The sequence below is a fragment of the Pseudonaja textilis genome, chromosome 15 (genome assembly GCF_049901715.1).
Source record: "Pseudonaja textilis isolate UNSWEBS1 chromosome 15, rPseTex1.2, whole genome shotgun sequence".
NCBI classification, from domain to species: domain Eukaryota; kingdom Metazoa; phylum Chordata; class Lepidosauria; order Squamata; family Elapidae; genus Pseudonaja; species Pseudonaja textilis.
Genome location: NC_142004.1, coordinates 5,463,042 through 5,482,545, shown reverse-complemented (window position 1 = coordinate 5,482,545; position 19,504 = coordinate 5,463,042). Strand labels below are relative to the sequence as shown.

Sequence of the window (19,504 nt, the reverse complement as noted above, 5' to 3'; positions counted from 1 at the left end):
ATTGACGTCCACAAGTCTTAAACGTGCCAAGTTTGAAGAGCCTTGTTCTAGCACAATTCTGGGATCAGTTGGTCCAGAGGAGTCTTAAGATTGCAGATCCTAGGAACTGCGGTCAGGGTTGTTTCTTCAGAACCTTGGACAGATCACAGAAAGCAGTCGACTAAATCTAGCAGAATCTCCATTTAGAACTGGGCAACTGCTGTGTTTTGGGCCATGTTTAAACAGTTGCACTCCGGAAAGGACTTCTCTAGTTTTCCCGAGAGTAAAAGAAACAGGCCAGAAAAGCTTTCAGAATTCCAGGTCATCCAGGCAAAAAATAAAAATAAATCTTAACCTTGAGCACTAACTCTATCTAATAAATAAGGCTACAGTGACAAAACCATGTAAGACTGAAGGCATTTCACCTTTTCCTGCCTGAAAAATGAAGGGACGGTCCTTCTAAAATGCTTCCCACGCCTCCCGTCTCCTTCTGAGATACCTGTGGCATGTCGGCCCTTGCTTCTTTCCAGCACCCCATTACACCTTCCTCATTTGGCTTTGTTTTGGACAGGGGTCTCTCAGCTTGGCAATCTTAAGACTTGTGGACTTCAACTCCCCGAATACCGGCTAGGGAATTTGGGGAGTCGAAGTCCACAATTCTTTTAAAGTTGCCAAGTTTGAAGACCCCTGGCCTAGGACATTGGATCGCTCTTTTACAGCTTGCTAAGCCATTTGTTTGTGGCTGAGATGTTTGGATGAACCCAACAGCCGTGGCCTTAATGGAATTATGGCCCCACTTAGATGTAAAACTTCATCTTCAGTCATTTCAGTTCCAAGTATTCTTTTTGATGTTCTATCCCAATAGACCCTTTTTAGTTCTTGACATTTCCCATGGAGCTTTTTGTGTAGGTAAAAGGCATAATGCAGCTTACTTAAAGTTAAATTCCATTCAGTCCTTTACGGGAGAGAGCTTTTTGAAGCTGGATTATGTTCTCAACTTCCCCTCATTGTTTTGATCCAGCCCTAAATCCAGCCCCATCATGGCACCAAAGACATTTTCCTCCATTTGTCCCCAGCTTTTTTTTTTTTTAAAAAAACCCTCTTTTAAATCAATTCCTTCCTACTCTGTCTTGCAGCCTGTGTGTTTTTTCCTCTCCCTTCTTCTTCTTCTTGACAGCCAGAAATAAATTGATTCCCTTGAAAAGGAGGCCTTGATAACACGGCTATCAATTAATAGCCCCTGTGAAATAAAAAAAAGGCTCCCTTTTAAAGACAAGCATGGGTTGTTAGAGAAACCAGATCAAATGTGTCACGAGGGGAAAGTTTCCCCTTTGCAAGGATTAAACCTGGGTGAGATCCGAGCAGGTGAGGTATTTAGTGCTTACGTTGGCCTTAGTAATGAGGCATCTAAGAAGATACTCTGCCTTCTGTCGTACAATCCCCTCTTCCTCATTCTCCCTAGCATTTAATCTCTGTTTGGAAGAACCCTCTACCTGTAAGAGTGGAAATAGAATGACAGAGTATCAGACTTGGAAGGGACCTTGTGAGGTCTTCTAGTCCAGTGCCCCCCCCGCCACAACCTTTTGGACACCAGGGACCGGTTCTGTGGAGAGAGGTTTTTCCATGGACCGGAGGGGGGGGGTCTTGGTTTTGCATGGTGCCTGCATCCCACGGATGGGGCTTTGATTCTTTGCGTGGCACATAAAAGACCCCCCCAACTGTTTTAAAAGGGTTCCGTGAAAACAACATCCTGGGCTGCCGGCTTTAAGTTTGACACCCCTGGCCTAGGAAGTCAGTTTAAAGCGGATTGAAATTGTAACGTGCATCCGTTCCGACAGAGAATTTATCTACTTTGGTGACTTTGTTTATTTTTGCGCCACGCTCCGGGTCATCCCACAGTACAACTGTTCTGGCATTACTCTGCCATACACACAAGCTTATTACTAAGCCATTAACAGTCATATTATTGGTACAATATTAATTTTGTTACAGTTATTTTATCCACCCTACTTGTTGTGGTTAGCTGGCAGCATGTCAGCTGAGGAGAGCAAAGACTCAGATGAGCGGCCAGGACCATTAGGGAGTGGACTGCTGCCTTCAGAGATTGTGGGGGCTGGCAGCAGTGATGAGGAGGTTCCCGAGGAGCCTGTGCCAAGTGCGCGTGCATGCAGGGTTGCTTGTGGGAGAGAGCAGTTACAGCAGCATGGGTGACTCGGGAGTAAGACTGTAAGGTAATGGCCCTTCCCTCAAGAGAATAAAAGCCAGGTTTGAAGAAATGTTCTTTGCAGAAGGCAAAGACGCTCTGAAACTCAGCCTCGTGGACATTATAGTATTTGAAAACTCTTGTAAACTATTTCTTATCTGTGGGTTTTTGGCAGCCTTGCAAAAACTTGGCAAGGTTCTTTCTTGTCAGAGCTAATTAGTTGGAAGCAGTCTTTTATCTGCGAAGAAACAGAATTCGTAGATTAAACTTTAAAAGGTGAGGGCTGCTGCCTTTGTCTGGTGTTGGCTCTCTTGGAACCCAGTTGGGTCAGTACACTACTTGATTAAATCCTCTATCATATCACATTCTGGGTCTATTTTTTGTTCTGACCTCCACCTCTCTTTGGCAACCATTGATAGAATTTATTCCAAGTATCATAGTATTTTGTCTCCCGCTTATTCCTCCTTCCATTTTTTTTGTCCCCACCCTCCCCACAGGAGGTAGTCTTTCCAAACAAGATTGGTCCATCCAGTGGCCGCCAACGACCGAGACCGGCAAAGAAAACAGCTCCATGTGCCAATCCGAATCCATGCAGTGGATCCGAACTCACCTCTCTCTGAGTCCCAAGCCTAAGTCCAAGTGCATCCCCCACTTCTGCCACCCCACGTTGTCCCACGAGCTCATCTACGGGCACACGGACAGACTAACCGTGGAAGGTTTTGCAGGACTCTGCCCTCCGCTGGAATCCGGCCACCGCTCCTTGCCCCCTTCCCCACGCCAGCGGCATGCAGCCCACACCCAGCCCTGCACCCCGAATATCATCACCCCCATGACGGCTCCAGGGACACCGCCAGTCAGGAGGACGAACAAAGCGAAACCCCCAGGCACCCCGCCCCCTTCATCTCGGAAGCTGATCCACCTCTTCCCGGGCTTCACCGTCTTGCATCGGAGCAAGTCTCACGAGTTCCAGCTGGGCAACCGGGTGGACGAGTCTCACACCCCCAAGTAAGTGGGCAGAAAACAAAAACCGGTTGTGCGACGGGAAAGTGGGAGTTTCTACCAGGCGGTACCCGGCTGGTTTTCAAGGTTTCAGGCACCTTATTGGAAGGCCCAGAGGTTCGGAGGTTAGGTTACATGCTCACAGGGATGGTCTTGAGATACAGGAGGTCTTGAGCTGCTTCCTTAGTTGTGTAATGAAAGATTTGCAAGAAAACAACCAAGCTCAGAGAACGCAAAACCCCACAGTCAACGTTGCCCTCCTCCCTCCACCCTCCAATCCATTCCTTTCTAGCCCTGTGGATCTTACCTACTTTGGATAATGAATGTCTGCAAGAAAACCACAGAGCTCAGAGACTATCAAGGACCCCACTGTCGTCTTCCTCCTCTTCCTCCTCCTCCTCCTTCTCCTCCTTCCTTCTTCTCCTTCCTTCTTCTCCTCCTCCTCCTTCCTCCTTCTCCTTCCTCTGGCTCCCTTCTCCCTCCTCCTCCTCCTCCTTCTCATTCCTTCTTCTCCCTCCTCCTTTCTTCTACTTCTCCTCCTCCTCCTCCTTCTCCTTCCTTCTTCTCTTTCCTCCTCCTCCTCCTCCTCCTCCTCCTCCTCCTCCTCCTCCTCCTCCTCCTCCTCCCCACTTCCTTCTAGCACTAATGATGATACCTAAATGGGATCCTTGGTGCTCTCTGAGCTTGGTTGTTTTCTTGCAGACCTTTCATTACCCAAGCTAGATAATGCCATCAGTGCTGGTAAGGATGGGGTTTGCAGAGAGGAGGAGGAGGAGGGGAAGGACTGTGGGGTGCTTGGTGCTCTCTGTGGGGATCACGTGATCCCGGGACACTTCAGCCGTCATAAATGTGAGTCGGTTGCCAAGTATCCCAATTTTGATCATGTGACATCAGGTGGATGCTCCAAATGGCCCTAAATGTGGAAAAACGGTCCTGGGTCACTTTTTTCAGTGCCCTTGTAACTTCAAACCATCACTAAATGAACTGTTGTAACTCGAGGACTACCTGCATGCTGTTTACCCTGAGCACTTATGAAAAGTTTTGGGATGGTCATGGCAAAGTGAGGAGACTCAAATCTTTATCTCAGAAGTCGCAGAAAAGCAGCGTCAGTTGCACTGTAGTCCAGCTGTTCCAGGTTGGGAATTTCTGTCTGAGAAAAACCACTGGAGTTTTCAGAATCGGTTTAATGTCAGGGCTCCAAGTAATAAATCCATTGCAAGCAAGACTCCGAGGCAATTGAATTCCTCCAAGAATGCTTTCATTGGAAATATCATATTGGCACTCATCTGGTGAAAACCGACTCTGAAGACTCCCGCCTTTACTTTTATTAAAAGTAAAAGATTTGCAACTTTCTCAAAACAATCAGTCACGTGGTCCAATCGCAGGGCAGTCGGACAACTGGATAGCATCGCTCCACCTTCTTCCAATCAGATGTGAGAATGTCCTTGGTTCCCAAGAGAAAGAATTTTGTTTTGGCTACAAAATCCCCCCCCCTCCCTATCCCTCAGCTCCAGTGTGGCAACACTGAAGCAGACAAAATGGCCTCGGTCAGGCCAGCTTCAGGGTTAATATTTAAATTTGTGCCAACACCCTGTATGCTTGTCATGTCCTTTCGTAGGTTTTCAAATACCAACATCCCTGCCTTCCAATATATGTTCTTTTATTATTATTATTATTATTACTATGATTATTTTGCTCTTTTGCCTGTTTTGCAAGGGAAGGTTGGGCAATGGGAGCCTGCGTTGCGTTTGAAAACTTGGCAGATGACAGACACCACAAGGTCCTGATGAGCCTGTCCCATCCCTGCTGTTTTTAGGATGTTTGTTGTTTTAAAATGATTGGCTTGGGGTTGTTTTTAATGAGATTTATGGAATTTTTTTTTTATGTCACCACCCGATATAAAGTGTGTAACTAAATAAATAGCTTTGTCAGAGTCGAGATGAGAACAGAATTGACATCTCATCCGCTACAGGATGCTGTTGTTTTGTAACCATTCCTTGTGAACGTGTGCCTTCTGGGTTTTTTTATTTTATTTTTTTAAATTTTATTTGGTTCGTCCTTTGCTTACAAGACAATAGGTATAAGTAAAAACATAGTTATGAATACATGGGTACATATAAGAAAAATAAAAGGAACCATAGGACAGGGACGGTAGGCACATTGGTGCGCTTATGCACGCTTACTTCTTGTCTGCCACAGCCTTAACGCTTCCTATTTAGGAAACCTATTTGCCTTACAATTTTATGCAGTCTTTTTGTTAGGTTTATTCCCTTCCTTTCTCCCAGCAGATGAAAGCAATCTCCACTGTAGCCCCTCCTCCATTTTTCCTTTATTATTCTGTTCTTTCCACTACTGTTTTTTTTCTCACGTAACTTCCTGTTGCAGTTGTTCCTGAAGTATAGAGTACAGAATCACAGAGTTGGAAGGGGCCTTGGAGGTCTTCTAGTCCAACCCCCTGCCCAAGCAAGAGATCTTATACCATTCCATGGCTGTCCAATCTGTTTTTAAAACTCACCAGTGATGGAGCTTTTTCCAAAGATTGACCGGTTGTTCTCACTGTCAGGAAATTTCTCCTTAATTCTAGGTTGGATCTCTCTTTGTTGAGCTTCCATCCATTTCTTCTGATCTTGCCCTCTGGTGCCTTGGAAAACAGCTTGGCCCCTTCCTCCTCTCCGGAGCAGCCCCTGAGATATTGGAAGGCTGCTATCCTGTCTCCCTTGGTCCTTCTCTTCACTAGACTAACCATGCCCAGTTCCTACAACCATTCATCATATGGTTTAGTCTCCAGACCTTTGATCATCTTAGATTCAGATTAATAGAGTTGGAAGCGACCTTGTAGGTCATCTGGTCCAACCCCCTGCCCAAGCAGGAGACCCTAACTCATTTCTGACAGATGGCAATCCAGTCTCTTCTGGAAAGCCTCCAGGGATGAAGTTCCCACAAGTTCCAAAGGCAATTTCTGTTCCATTGATCGTTCTCACTGTCTGAAAATTCCTCCTTATTTCCAGGTTGAATCCCTCCTTGTTCAGTTTCCATCCATTATTCCTTGCCTTTGGAAAGCAGAAACCCCCTCCTCTCTGTGGCAGCCCCTCCAATTTTGGAAGACTGCTCTCATGCCTCCCCTGGCCCTTCTCTTCCCTAGACTAGCCAGGCCCAGTTCCTGCAACCGTTCTTCGTATGTTTTAGCCTCCAGTCCTCTCATCATCTTGGTTGCTCTTCTCTGCACTCTTTCTAGAGTCTCAACATCTTTCTTTGCATTATGGTGATAACCAAAAAAAAAAAAAAAAGGATTTTATTGCATGCTGTTTATTTTTTTAAGCTGTTTTTACTGAATGGCGTTTTCCTACTTCTATTAAGCTGTCTTGAGTAATATGAGAAAAGGCATCATAAATACAAACATGGCAGGAATTATATTTCGGAGCACAGCTGCTCTGACTTTTGTTTTTCAGTCAATGGCCGCATTTCCTTGAGTGATGGGTGAGGATTAATCAAGAAGTGGGTGGGGGCAAGGTCACCCCCTTGTTTTTTTTTTCTTGTTTTTTCTTTTTGTCTTTTTGGAGTGGTGCGGTGGCCTAGAGGTGGATCTCTCCCCTCGCAATCAGGAGGCTGTGAGTTCAATCCTAGGTAGAGGCAGATTATTTCTCTTTCTGGGCACAATGAGAATATATTTGCTTTATATAACTCCTCATTGGTGACAGGAAAAGCATCTGGCCAGTAAACACTCCGCCCCATTCAGTTATTCCCCCCCGCAAGGGGTTATGAGGTCATGAAAAGAAGATGATGATTCTTTTTCTCTGATCTGTTTTAATAATTGAGTTTCAGAATTCTTTTTTTTAAAAATTAGGCTGATGTAATTACCACCACAAGTTGCCTACTCCTGTTACAGACCATGCTAGCATAGGTTGTCCTGCCTAGAAGGTACACTTTTGCCTTAATTAACGGAATTGAGCCTGTATCTGACATGGTATGTTAAACCATACCATTAGACTTGTGATGATTACTTTGAACTGTTCTTAATGACCTCTGACTAGAGCAATAAAAGCGTGAAAAGGAGAGAACTACTTAATTTGTATTCCTCAACTCAAGGGTCTTATTAGGTGGAAAGCAAAGTGAATTAGCAATATATATTGGCCTCGTTTCAATAAAAGACTGCTGAGTGTTATTCTAAGTGTCTTATCTGCCTATAAGATGATCTGAGCTGGTCCTCATTTTCTTCCGTAGATTTTTTTTCTTTTCTCTTCTCCAGCCCATTTTTATAGTTCTATTTTCGAAGGCCCCAGTACTCCTTTGGGGGGAGTGGGGGAATCAATCATTAGAGAGACCTACTTTTCTCTCTGAGTCTTAGGGATCCCTGCCACAGAGAAGAAGGGGCCAAGCTATTCTCCAAAGCACCTGAGGGCAGGATAAGAAGTAATAGATGGAAACCAATCAAGGGAAAAAACCAACCTAGAACTAAGGAGAAATTTCCTGACACTAAAAACAATTCATCAGTAGAATGGCTTGTCTCCAGAAGTTATGGATGCTCCATCACTGGAGGTTTCTAAGAAGAGATTGGACAGCCATTTGTCTGGAATGCTATATAGGGTCTAGAAGACCTCCAAGGACCCTTCCAAAATGGAGGATCTCTTGTGTAGTATATACTCTCCTCAGTGGGACTCTAGACTTCTGTCCCAAAGGGCTTTTTATCGCTAAAATCTCTGCTAAGCCTGCGACAGATTGCATTGACACATTGTTCTAAACCATGGTTTGCTTAGTATTTGAGGGACTCTCACCAAAAAAAGTGGTCTGACTCTTTCTTTAGGGCACCAGAGGGCAAGACAAGAAGTAATGGGAGGAAGCTTGTCAAAGAAATAAGGAGAAATTCTCTTGACAGTGAGAGCAATTAATCAATGGAACAGCCTGCCTCCAGAAGTTGCGGCTGCTCCATCGCTGGAGGTGTTAAAAAAATAAGACTGGACAACCATTCTTTTTAAATAAAGATTTTTTTAAATTTTTTTAACAACAAACATAAACAAACATATACACAAATACAAAACATAAAACCTTCTTTCCATTGTACAGTGTGTCGATTGGTACAAATCTTCTTGTGCACAATATCAACAGTCCTTCCCTTTTAACTACATTTTTAAAAAAATTATTTTACATGAACATGCATATTATATTATATTGTTATTAACTACTTATTGGACTTCACTTATAAGCTATATCATTCTTTTTGAGCAAATTTCAATTTTTCAAATATCTCAGTTCATGATGTCATACATTCCATTGCTATAACATATTACATATCTTTACTCTAGCATTATATTTAGATTGCATTATATCTTATTTGCCTTTTTTCTTTTCTAACCATTGATAAAATAAACCCCAAATTTCATAATATTCTTTATCTTCTTGCTCTCTAATTGCTAATGTCAATTTACTCATTTCTGCACATTCCATTATTTTCATAATCACCTCCTCGTCAATCGGTATTTTCCCACTTTTCCAGTTTTTAGCAAAGGCAATTCTAGCTGCTGTCAAGACTAAACAACCATTCGACTGGGATGGTTTAGGGTCTCCTGCCTTGAGCAGGGGGTTGGACTAGAAGACCTCCAAGGTCCCTCCCAGCCCTATGATTCTATTTTGAGTGGGGAGAAACGAAATATTACCGCAGAGGCAACTGCTGTCCTGGAACCACACGAGATAATATTTCTCCCACTTGTGGAGACCAACTTATTCCTCCGTTTTATCTGAGAAGGTCAAAACTGAGACCTCTGGAATCTCCCCTGGGAGCAACCCCTCAGCGGCTGCCTTGCTCGGCTGTCCTTTTCCCTTCCTGTCTCCATGCTGCCATCTAAATATGAGATGCTGAGCAATGAAGCTTTTGCCTTCAATTTCATGAATCAGTTTATCTCTAATGAGTAGAAAACAGCACATTAGCCATTTGTGCCTGGCGGTCTCTCTCTCTCTCTCTCACACACACACACACACTCACATTCCAATGCATCGATAGGGTTGCCAGCTCATTAAGTCAAAATATGGCACCTCCAAAGAACAGGGATCCATTCCTACTAATGAACTGTTCCACGCCAGCAGGATTTCGGAGGGTGAATTGTCATCTTTCTACCTCGAGCCATTATTTTCCTTCTGACTGTCCTTTCAGAGAGAGTCTCAGCCCTCTCTCTTCTTCTATATTTCCCTTTCTGAGAAAGCGGGGAGGAGAAAAGAAGGAAAACTGGCTGGAGAGAGGAAGTGCCCGCAGGACGATTCAACGGCAGCTCTGCCAAGGGAAAAATACAAGAGCGGGATTATTAGCTGACCCTGTTCTGACCGAGGCTTCCCAAAATCACGAAGCAGACTCCTCGTCCCAACAAAACCCCTTTTATTTAAGTGAATGTGAATTCTTCTAATTCACATCCAGCAGTGTCCTGGGAAACAGTCTTTCAAGGGTGAATTACAACCACAGACCTTATCAGGCTTGGACAGCTGCCAAGCCGATAGCTTCCAAGCACAAGAAAAACCCCGTCAAGGAGTCAGGAGCAAATCTTCACCCTCATTAAATGAACTAATTGTCTCCTGCAAACACCATTCCCCTTTTGCTCCTCTTTATTCCCTATGGGAGGGGCCATTCATCATCCATCTGTGCTTTTACTCCTGAGTTGACTCTTGTTCCTTAACTGTTCCCTTCTCCTGGCACCTCTGTGCATGCACACATTGGGAACAGGCTCCAGCTGCTCTTCTTCCCCACTGATCTCCGGCTCTGAAGGCAGCTGATAACCGTCAGACAGCCCTGGCCCCATCTCTGCCTCCGACGCAGAGCTCTCATCAGAGCCTTCCCCAGACTCCAGGACTGGCCCATGTTCGTCCCCAACCTCCTCATTGTCCGAGTCTGCCGCCAGCTCCACTAGCTACTGGCGGGCTACAACAGACCCATGGTGTAAAAAACACATCTCTCTCTTTTTTGGGGGAGGGCATGGTATGTAAAACCAATAATTGGGATTTATAAATTGGATTATATGGTCAACACTTAGCACGTTGACCATAGGCAGCCAATGGTGGCTTAGCCAATCTTACTTAAAGAAATAATCCAGCCATTGCTCTCACGAGCTGTTTTAGGAGGATGAGTCATTGGTCTAAACCACCAAATATTTTTCCTGTCTTCTTCTACGCTCAACAAACTTGGATTTTTGTTCAGTTATTTATTCAGCTTATGTGCTGCTCAACTAGTGGCGACTCTAGGCAGGTTAGAAGTGTTAGTGGGAAAAAACAATAAAAACCTGAAACTTCAAAGCAGTAATTACTAACATTGAATTATCTTAAAATTAACCAAGATGGAGGGGGAAGAGAGCAAGGCACAAACCGGTGAGGGAGGTGGAGCCTTACATTAATCCAGTCTCCATCTCTTAAAGATAGTTTACTAAATGAATAAACTAGAGACGCCTTTGCGTTGTATTTCCATCAGCTCTCCGGAATTTAAATTTCAGTTTTCCCCACTTTCAAGCCCACCACAGCTAGCTAAGCCTGCGGGTTTAATCCCCAGGTCCACATCTGCTATAGCATCTGGCTAGTTATCACCACCGTATAGAAGGAACAACACGAGGGCAACCATGCTCTCTCATTTCTCTTATTGAAGACAATGCCCAAGAGAACATTGCCATCAAATCTGCATGTTGCCTTTTCCCTGCGCGACTAATAAATAACGAGGCCTTGTTCATCATCAGCATAAAGAACGCTTGTCTTTTTTGATGTTCAAAAATAAATTGAAGCTTGGTTCAGTGGACGTCGTTGGATTGCGATCCTTCACTTCTAGAGATCACAGAGAGAAGAGACGTATAGGAAGGGAGATGGGGAACAGAAGCCGACAGCCCATCTGTACAAGCTCATAAAAATGGAATACTGAATGTAGAATAACAGAGTCGGAAGGGACCTTGGAGGTCTTCTAGTCCAACCCCCTGCTCAAGCAGGAGACCCTAGATTATTCCAGACAAGTGTCTGCCCCACCTCGTCTCAAGAACCTCCAGTGATGGAGCATCCACAGCTTCCAGAGTTAAGCCATTCCACTGGTTAATTGTTCTCACTGTACGGAAATTTCTTCTTAATTCTCGGTTGAACCTCTCTTTGATAAGCTTCTGTCCATTATGTCTTGTCCTGCCCTCAAATCCTTTGGAGAATAAGGCCATCCCCTCTTCTCTGGGGCAGCCTCTCAAATATTGGAAGATTGCTGTCATTTTACCCCTAATTTTTCTCTTCGTTGGACTAGACATACCTACTCATGCAACTGTTCGTTGTATGGTGTAACCTCCATCCCCCTAATCAACTTCATTGCTCTTCTCTGCACTCTTTCTAGAGTCTCTACATCTTTTCTTTTTTTTTTGATATCATGGTGACCAAAATTGGATGCAGGATGATATCAAAATGCTAGCCAAGCTAGTTTCTGAGAAGAACTGAATGAAACCAAAACCTCTGTCAAAAGCATACTTTACTAGGACCAAGTCAAATCTCCCAAGAGAATTAAAAGGATTTTGGAGACTTACCTGCTCTACATCAGATGAGATATTACAAAAGTATCTTTAACTCCCTGGGCCAGTCAACTCCGCAGAGCCATCTTAAGACATGGGAAATTTTTAAACAGAGAGTCTTGGATATTAGTGCCCATGGACATGACATGGAATTATTAGCAAAAAACAGATCTATAAGATGGTTGGCTAAGAATAAAAACACCTTCCAACCTGAAAAATACCTTTCAGTGGGTGTGCCACAATTACAGAGAAGAGCCTATACCAGAGCCAGATTTGAGTTACTGGATTCCATGTCTAGACATGGGTGCTTCCACCACCAATGCTGGTTTGTTCCTAATCTCGTGAAATTTCCTGATGTTCTCATTATGATTGTGGTTTCATCCCTTGTCATGTTGGGCTTTGCTTTTCAGCCACACTGCAATATTTGAGGAAAGCCTTCACCCACTTTCCCCCCACACTCTCATAGTGGTGGGCGTAGGTAATTTCACTGCATGCCAGAGACAAGGAACCAGTAACGGGGGGCACGAACTGGTGAGGTGATCTGCAGAGAAAGCCTGCTGAGATGAAAATGAATGAAACCTTGAAATACGAAGCTCTATGGAAACGGAGCAGAGAAATATTTGTTTCCAGCAGAACACACCTATTCACTATCCTGCACAAATATAAAAATATCAAAATCCTCATTAAAGTGGCTTGCTTTGCCGTATGACTAATTCACCCTATTTTCAAGGGTTAACATAGCTTGTAAACACACCTCTCTGCATTTCTGGTAACTAGGACATTAATTTCCATTTTTTTAAAAAATGGAAATTCTAGGTTTCTACATGCAGAATTCTCTGAGGAGAGAGCAGAACAACAGAATTGTTACTGGAAGGGGCCTTGGAGGTCTTCTAGGCCACCCCCCTGCAAAAGCAGGAAACCCTATACCATTCCAGGCAAATGGCTGTTCAATCTCTTCTTGAAAACCTCCCATGATGGAGCTCCCACAGCTTCTGAAGGCAAGCCCTTCTACCGGTTAATTGTTCTCACTGTCAGGAAACATTTCCTTAGTTCTAGGTTGCTTCTCGCCTTGATTAGTTTCCATCTATTGTTTCTTGTCTTGCCTTCTGGTGCTTTGGAAAATAGGTTGACCCCCTCCTCTTTGGGGCAGCCCCTCAAATATTAGAATGACTAATTCTAATATTAGTGTGTTGTCATGTCAACCCCAGTCCTTCTTTTCATCAGGCTAGACACACCCAATTCCTGCAACCGTTCTTCATTTTTTTTTGCCTCCAGCCCCCTAATCATCTCTGCACTTTTTCCAGAGTCTCAACATCTTTTTTTTTTATTATTATTATGGCGACCAAAACTGGGTGAAAATAGAAACGAAGTCAGTGGCCTAACACGCACACACACACACACATTAGGCTATTGATGCTTGGAGGATTTCCATGGTTATGTAGCCTCAGGTCCTTATAACTTCAGTGAAGATTCAACTTGTCTTCCTTTCTGCCCAAGCTGGATTTATCTTTTCCTAGAAGTTCCCCTCCAGAGCTGGAAGTGCCGTTGCACATTTAACTAGACGCGACTGTGTGTATGTGTGGGAAACGCTTAGATCTTCTCTCTCCGTCACTGTCTTCTTCTCTGTAATTAAACATTTCAGGTGAGCTGAAGTGCAGCTTTGGGAGAGCAAACTAGGATAGAAAGTTAATCAAGCATCCCCAGCTTGATTATTCTGCTAATTGCAGAAGGGGGTTTTAGAAGCCTCTCTCCCTGTTCTTTTGGTTGTGTAGACCTAGAGGTCTGATGGGATTCCTACCACTTCTGGTTGGACTATCATGATTTATAATTAAAGTGGCGCGAGCTTGAATAAACACGGCTACAAGGGCAGAATTCCCCAGAGGCTGTGTAGTTTATTAACTTAAATTAATCAAGGGAAGAGAGAACAAATACCAAAAAAAAATTGTCCACTCTTCAGTGCTCAAATAAAGGCTCCTTTCCCACTGTACTGAGAGAAAAGGAGCTTGGAAGAAACTCAGAAATTGCTCAGTAGAAGGATGAAAGTTAATTTATTCTAATAGGTCTTAATGATTTTCAGGAGGCAACCACTGAATCCTGCCTTCTAATCCCATTAGTGTTTCAGGATAATGATTAGCACATTAAAAAGGAAAGTTTCCCCCGGCCCCTCCGATGGAATGAGATGCGGGTGCTGTCATGTAACCTGCTTGGAGTTGTTCACCCTGTTCTTAAGCACAGAAAACGATGGCTTTTAGGCAAGGCTTAGCTTTTAAGCCCAACTTAAAGTTTTGGTTGCATGCTTCTATGGGAAATGCTAAATGAAAGATAATGGTTGGAAGGAACTTGTTGGGAAATGGTCAGCTTGGCTGGAAGGAGAGGTCAAGCAGGAAACTAGCTTGGAATCGTGACGTAGCTGCAAGCAGCATAAGCTTGACCTCCCCCAAGCTCCATGGTCTTATCTGGTCAGTCCCAGGGGAAGGCAATAATCAGGTGAGATTCTTGTAACATAAGTGGTAGACAATAAAGTTGCTTACTCTAGCTAGTTACAAGGGGCTCTGGTTGCTTGCGCCTAATAGAAAACCAAGATTCAAAGAGAGATCCAAACAGTGATCTGAAGCTGGTTACAGGAACCAAAGAAAGTTCTACCACGCTTGCCCTTTTAATCCAAGAGATAATACTGGCTCACACAGGCCCAGCAGGATAGATCCAGAGGTGGTATTCAGCAGGTTCTGACCAGTTCTGGAGAACCGGTAGTGGAAATTTTGAGTCATTTGGAGAACCAGCAAATCCCACCTCTGACTGGCCCTGCCAACCCCATCTCTTCTCTGCCTCCCATTGAGTCCCAGATGATCGGCTGGGTCTTCTTTGGTGCCTTGCCCAGGAGAACGGAGCTGGAAAACAGGTTAGTGGGGTGGGGAGGGAACGGGGATTTTGCAGTATATCCTTCCCCTGCCACACCCTCCAAGCCACACCACACCACGCCCACCAAGCCACGCCCACAGAACCCATAGCAAAAAAAAAAAATTGAATACCACCACTGGATAGATCCCCAAACTATACAGAATAAATTGCAGTAGGATTGAAAGCTGTCCCAGAGTTACCTTGTGGTGAGATGGGCAGCCAATACATGTTATTAAATAAACAAACAGAAATAAAATAAATTTCTAAGGTGCAGGAAGCTTTCCCAAATACCCAGCTGAGGTGCAGATTTGATCGGTTCCATATGGGTTCGAAGGCGGTGCGTATTGCATATCCACTCTATTTCTCCATCCGATGTTTTGATCGACGGAAACGTTGACGGTTTCATTACGCTGCCACAAATCAAAGGCCTTTCATTTACTTCTAAATGGCCCAGTGCTGTTTCTCTGGAGCAAATGCACGCCGAAGCCTTCCAATTAGCATTTCCGTTTCTGCTTTAAATCCTGATTGGTGATGGGTTGCTAAGTGCCCATGAAATGCTTAAGAAGACCCAAGGATGTCATAAGGCTTCCTTTATTATTATTATTATTATCGCCAGCGCTTCCTCTCAGTCTGTTTTCCAGATTACCGTTCTGTTGATGATGATGGGCTGGGGAATTCTTGAAGGACCAGAGAAACTTTTGGAGGCGGGAGGGAAAGTAATGTTGCAGATCTTGACCTTATGAGCCGCAGCTGGAATACAGTCAGCGCCGTTTATGGCTGGGATACCATTCGGCTCAGTTTCCGCTGAGCAATCGCCAAGTGTCTCATCAAACTCTTTCAGATGTTTGGTTTTTCCCCAACTTTAGCTAGTCCAGTTGTCAGCAACCCGTGGCTCTGGAGCTGCATGCGGCTCTTTGGGCCCTCGGCTGTGGTTCCCTGTTGGGTGATCCCACCACTGGCTGGCCCCGCCCCTTGGCCTCCCCTCCCAGTCTCCCGTTGCCTGGCCTGAGAAAGTAAAACACAAAAAACAGAAATGAGAAGGAGGGGGAGAGAGAGAGAAAGAGAGTCATTTCCCACAGAAAACACCACTCACTGTGAGACAAGAGTTACATTAACATCAGATACATAGTGAAATGGAATCATTAAAGAAAGGATGCAAATGGAGGGACAGAATGAAATGTGAATGGCAAAAATTAAAGTGATTTTTATTTATTTTAAATAATTAAGTAAAATTGTTCAATTGCCCCACAGCAAGTTGTCCCGTGGAAAATTGGCTGCAGCGAGTTGGCTGTGGCAAGTTATCCCATTCCGTTGGGGATGCCTCTGACAATCTTTCCAGAGGCTACAGTGTGTAATGTGGTAGGGCAGCGGTTCTCAACCTTTTCTTCACCACGGACCCCCCCTCTAAATACCTTTTGTGGACCCCCAAGACTTAACTCGAGATTTAAAACATTACGTTTCTTCAAACCTTCATGGACCTCCTGTGATGACATTGTGGCCTCCCAGAGATCCACGGACGTCAGGTGGAGGATAAATTATTAAACAGCTGAGGAATAAGAACATTAACTAGCCTTTGTTCATGTAGTTTTCTTTACTCAGTTTACATGTTGTCCCAATCCCATTCCTTTTTCTCTGATTATGCCCATCGTTTGGACTGCACATCATTTTTGGTACACTGCTCTAAGGCCAGATAGCTCAAAAGCGGTTGTGTGGACCTCGGATTTAGTGTCTGTGAAGATTCTGACTCAGAACTGAAGAAACCTCTTGGTTGAAAAGCAAAACTTTGTCCTGGAAGAAAACAACAACAAGAAAGTCCACTTTTGCCTTTCGAAAAGCACCTTTGGGACTCTGATTTAGTGTTAAATCCAAATTGAATGATTAAGATAACCGAAGCCGGTATAACTGAAAATCCAAACAGTTTTAAATGTTTTTAAAAAAATAGTGATGAAAAGGAAATGAAAAAAGAACTAAACACAAAAGGTCCTTTCTTAAGTGGGGAAAAACCCACCCCATACTGAAAATAGGTATGTAAATGCTTCCCAGAACTTAATAAACTTCCTTTCCTTGAACAGAAAAATAATAATGAATAATCATGTACTCCCCTTCCCAAACAATGAAAAAAGATTGAGCTTCGCTTTCTTCGGTGACCTTGAATGTGAGGCCTCCTGTGGAGTTTGGAGGTAGGAAGAAAGGCCTTATTTAGCCTTGCCATAATCCAAGGTTTATCAACCCCAATTGGCTGGGGTCCCAGAACTCTAAAGCGAACTCTAAAGACCCCTACCTTAGGACTTAATACAAGGTCCCTCGCATGGTGTTGCAAATCACCTCCCGGCTTTATCTGGAGTAATCGGTAAATAGCAAGGAGTTTTGAACAAACTCTGAGCCCTTAGGGAGGCTTAGGGGAAAAAAAAATCAGATAGCGCAGCCCTTTTCCATTTCATAGGTGGAGGTAATGAATGTTAATTACTGTAAAAGAGTTTATCGAAAGAAAAAGAACAGTTTGGTGTGTGTGTGTGTGTGTGTGTGAGGTGCATCTGTTAGGTCCCCTGATGGGGCTGTACCTTCTTTTCCCACTTGAAAAAAAAGTCAAGGCATGATTCTGAATTTAGAGGAGAATTTATATCTCCATGGTGACCCCGGTGTCAATCTTCATGGACTGCCCATTAGCTTCCTCGGAGCACTGCGGGCAGCAAGGGGTGGGTGGAGCCACCTGAAGCTCAGCTCGGCATGGAGGTTACAGGTGGGAGAAGGTGGGAGGGGGATGACCTGGTTGTTATTTGAAACGTTCCGTTTCTTTTAGCCAAACTGGTGTATGCCTGCACTCTGATGCCAGGCCTTTTCAGGCTGGGGAATGAGGTCTTCACACTAGCTTGAGTTCACCAACACACAAACCCAAGGTTATCAAAAAGATATTGTGATTTAGCATGGTGTATGAACCCAGCCACTGAGTTATCTTCACGCGTGGCTTGTTTGCTTATTTGTATCTCGCCTTTATTATTTCTACAAGTGATTCAAGGCAGTGAACATATCCATCACACACCTTCCTTCTCCTATTTCCCCCACAAGGGTCACCCTGTGAAGTGATTTGGGTTGAGAGGGGTGGATTGGCTCAAAGTCACCCAGCTGGCCTCCACGCCAAAGGCAGGACTAGATCTCAGAGTCTCCCAGAGATTGGCTCAAAGTCACCTAGCTGGCTTTCACTGGTAAAGCAGGACTAGAACTCACAGTCTCCCAGAGATTGGCTCAATCTCAGTCACCCAGCTGCCTTTCCTGCCTAAAGTGGGTCTAGAACTCTAGAACATGACTGGCTGGGGAATTCTTGGAGTTGAAGTCCTTTCAGTTGCCAAAGTTGGGTACCCTGTAATAGACAGAATCTTGCCAGACTAAAGCTATAACCACCTAACCAAACAGATAGACGTTGGGAGTTTCTAGGGAGTTAGCCATCCTGAACTTTCTTCCCTCTCCACACCATTCAGTTCTCTTCTCTCAGCCCCTCTCTGGAATGTGCTGCCTCTCCCCAGGAAACTGTTGTGCTGTTGCTGCTATTCCCCTACCCTCCCTCTCTCTCTCTCTCTCTCTCTCACACACACACACACACACACTCCTTCAACTGCGCATTTCATCACACTTGCCAGCGTGTTAAGAAGTTATACTTCGTGCTACAGAAAAGAGAATAATAAATCAGTGAAATTTCCACCTTGGAGATTCAGCTGCGGGTGTGGGACTGCCTGTGTGCAGGGACAGGCAAATTCATTACTAATGAACTCCGATGCCTTTGATACCGAGAACTTCCTTTTCTCAAGCAACACAAAGCAATTTCTTCACTCTCAGTCTTGGCGCTCGGAAGAACAAGGGAAAAATAGTGCTGAATATTGAATCCTTGGTTCCTGAACTCATTGACTCTCATATTTGAGGTTGTTTCTCTTCAAAAGATGAGGAGGTCATCGGAAGGGTTTCGTTATTCAAATCTCAAGCTCTTTTCCACCTTGACAGTTTTTAAGTTCTTCTTCCTGTTAAAAGAAAACCACGAAACCAGGCAGCGATCTGTCCTACTCCTTCCTACAAACAACATGATTCATAATTTCCATTTCCTTCATAAACAGATCGTAGATGGGAAGCTTTGATACATTTGAGAATATAGCAAGGTTGGAAACTGCACTCCAAAAATCTCTTATTTTTTTTTATTTTTTTTGCATGAGATCCTAGGCAATATTTTTCAGGAGGCCAGAAGAAATTGCCGACACCCCAATCTGCCAAATATTGGAGGAAAATAGGGAAAATTCCCCATTCTTAGGTTCACTTGGATCAGATCTTCTCAACCTTGGCACCTTTAAGATAATTCCTCAGCCACCATGGATTGACTTCAGCTTTCCAAATTGAATTGCAAAATTCTGGGAGTTGAAGTCCACGTGTCTTAAAGCTGCTAGAGTTGACAAACACTAAAGAAACCCCATCCAAGAATCTAGAATCTTCCTCAATTTACATTATGCCCAGAATTGTTTTTGCAGGATCCAAAATCAAAAATCTCTTTGAGGCCTTCTCTTCTTCCCTTTAGGTAATTTTTTTTTTCTTTTGCATTGAAAGGAAATGCACCACTGAATTAAATATCATGCACTCCAGTCAAGCTTGCCGGCAACATTTCTTCCCCTCCGCCATCTATTAAATCAGATATTTTTATTATTATTTATTTTTTCCTACCGTATAAAATTAATTTGGGAACCATTTGCCCAGAGGGCAAATGATTTTCGGTACATTGCTCCAATCTTTTATTAAAGAAAAGAGACTCCGGTGAATACACTTTTGGGTGTAAACAATAGCCAAGAAAGGAAAACACAGCATCAGTCCAAGATTTGAACTGATTGTTTGAATGTGAATTGGGGAGTTGGTTGATCATTAACCAGGAGCCATCAGGTTAACGCCTTTA

At 43.9% G+C, this 19,504-nt stretch overlaps 2 protein-coding genes across 3 annotated transcripts in view; one reads left to right on the top strand and one right to left on the bottom strand.

The window, feature by feature from the left end:
• RFC5 (replication factor C subunit 5) overlaps positions 1–19,504 on the bottom strand; it is a 315,947-nt gene that overhangs the window by 56,426 nt on the left and 240,017 nt on the right. The window lies entirely within an intron of this gene.
• The window catches only part of KSR2 (kinase suppressor of ras 2), a 137,292-nt gene that overhangs the window by 40,025 nt on the left and 77,763 nt on the right, over positions 1–19,504 (top strand). For both annotated transcript variants that reach the window (XM_087913260.1, XM_087913258.1), the window contains exon 4: positions 2,680–3,187. In XM_087913260.1, the coding sequence (XP_087769386.1) occupies positions 2,680–3,187 (508 nt within the window). The remainder of the gene's footprint in view (positions 1–2,679; positions 3,188–19,504) is intronic.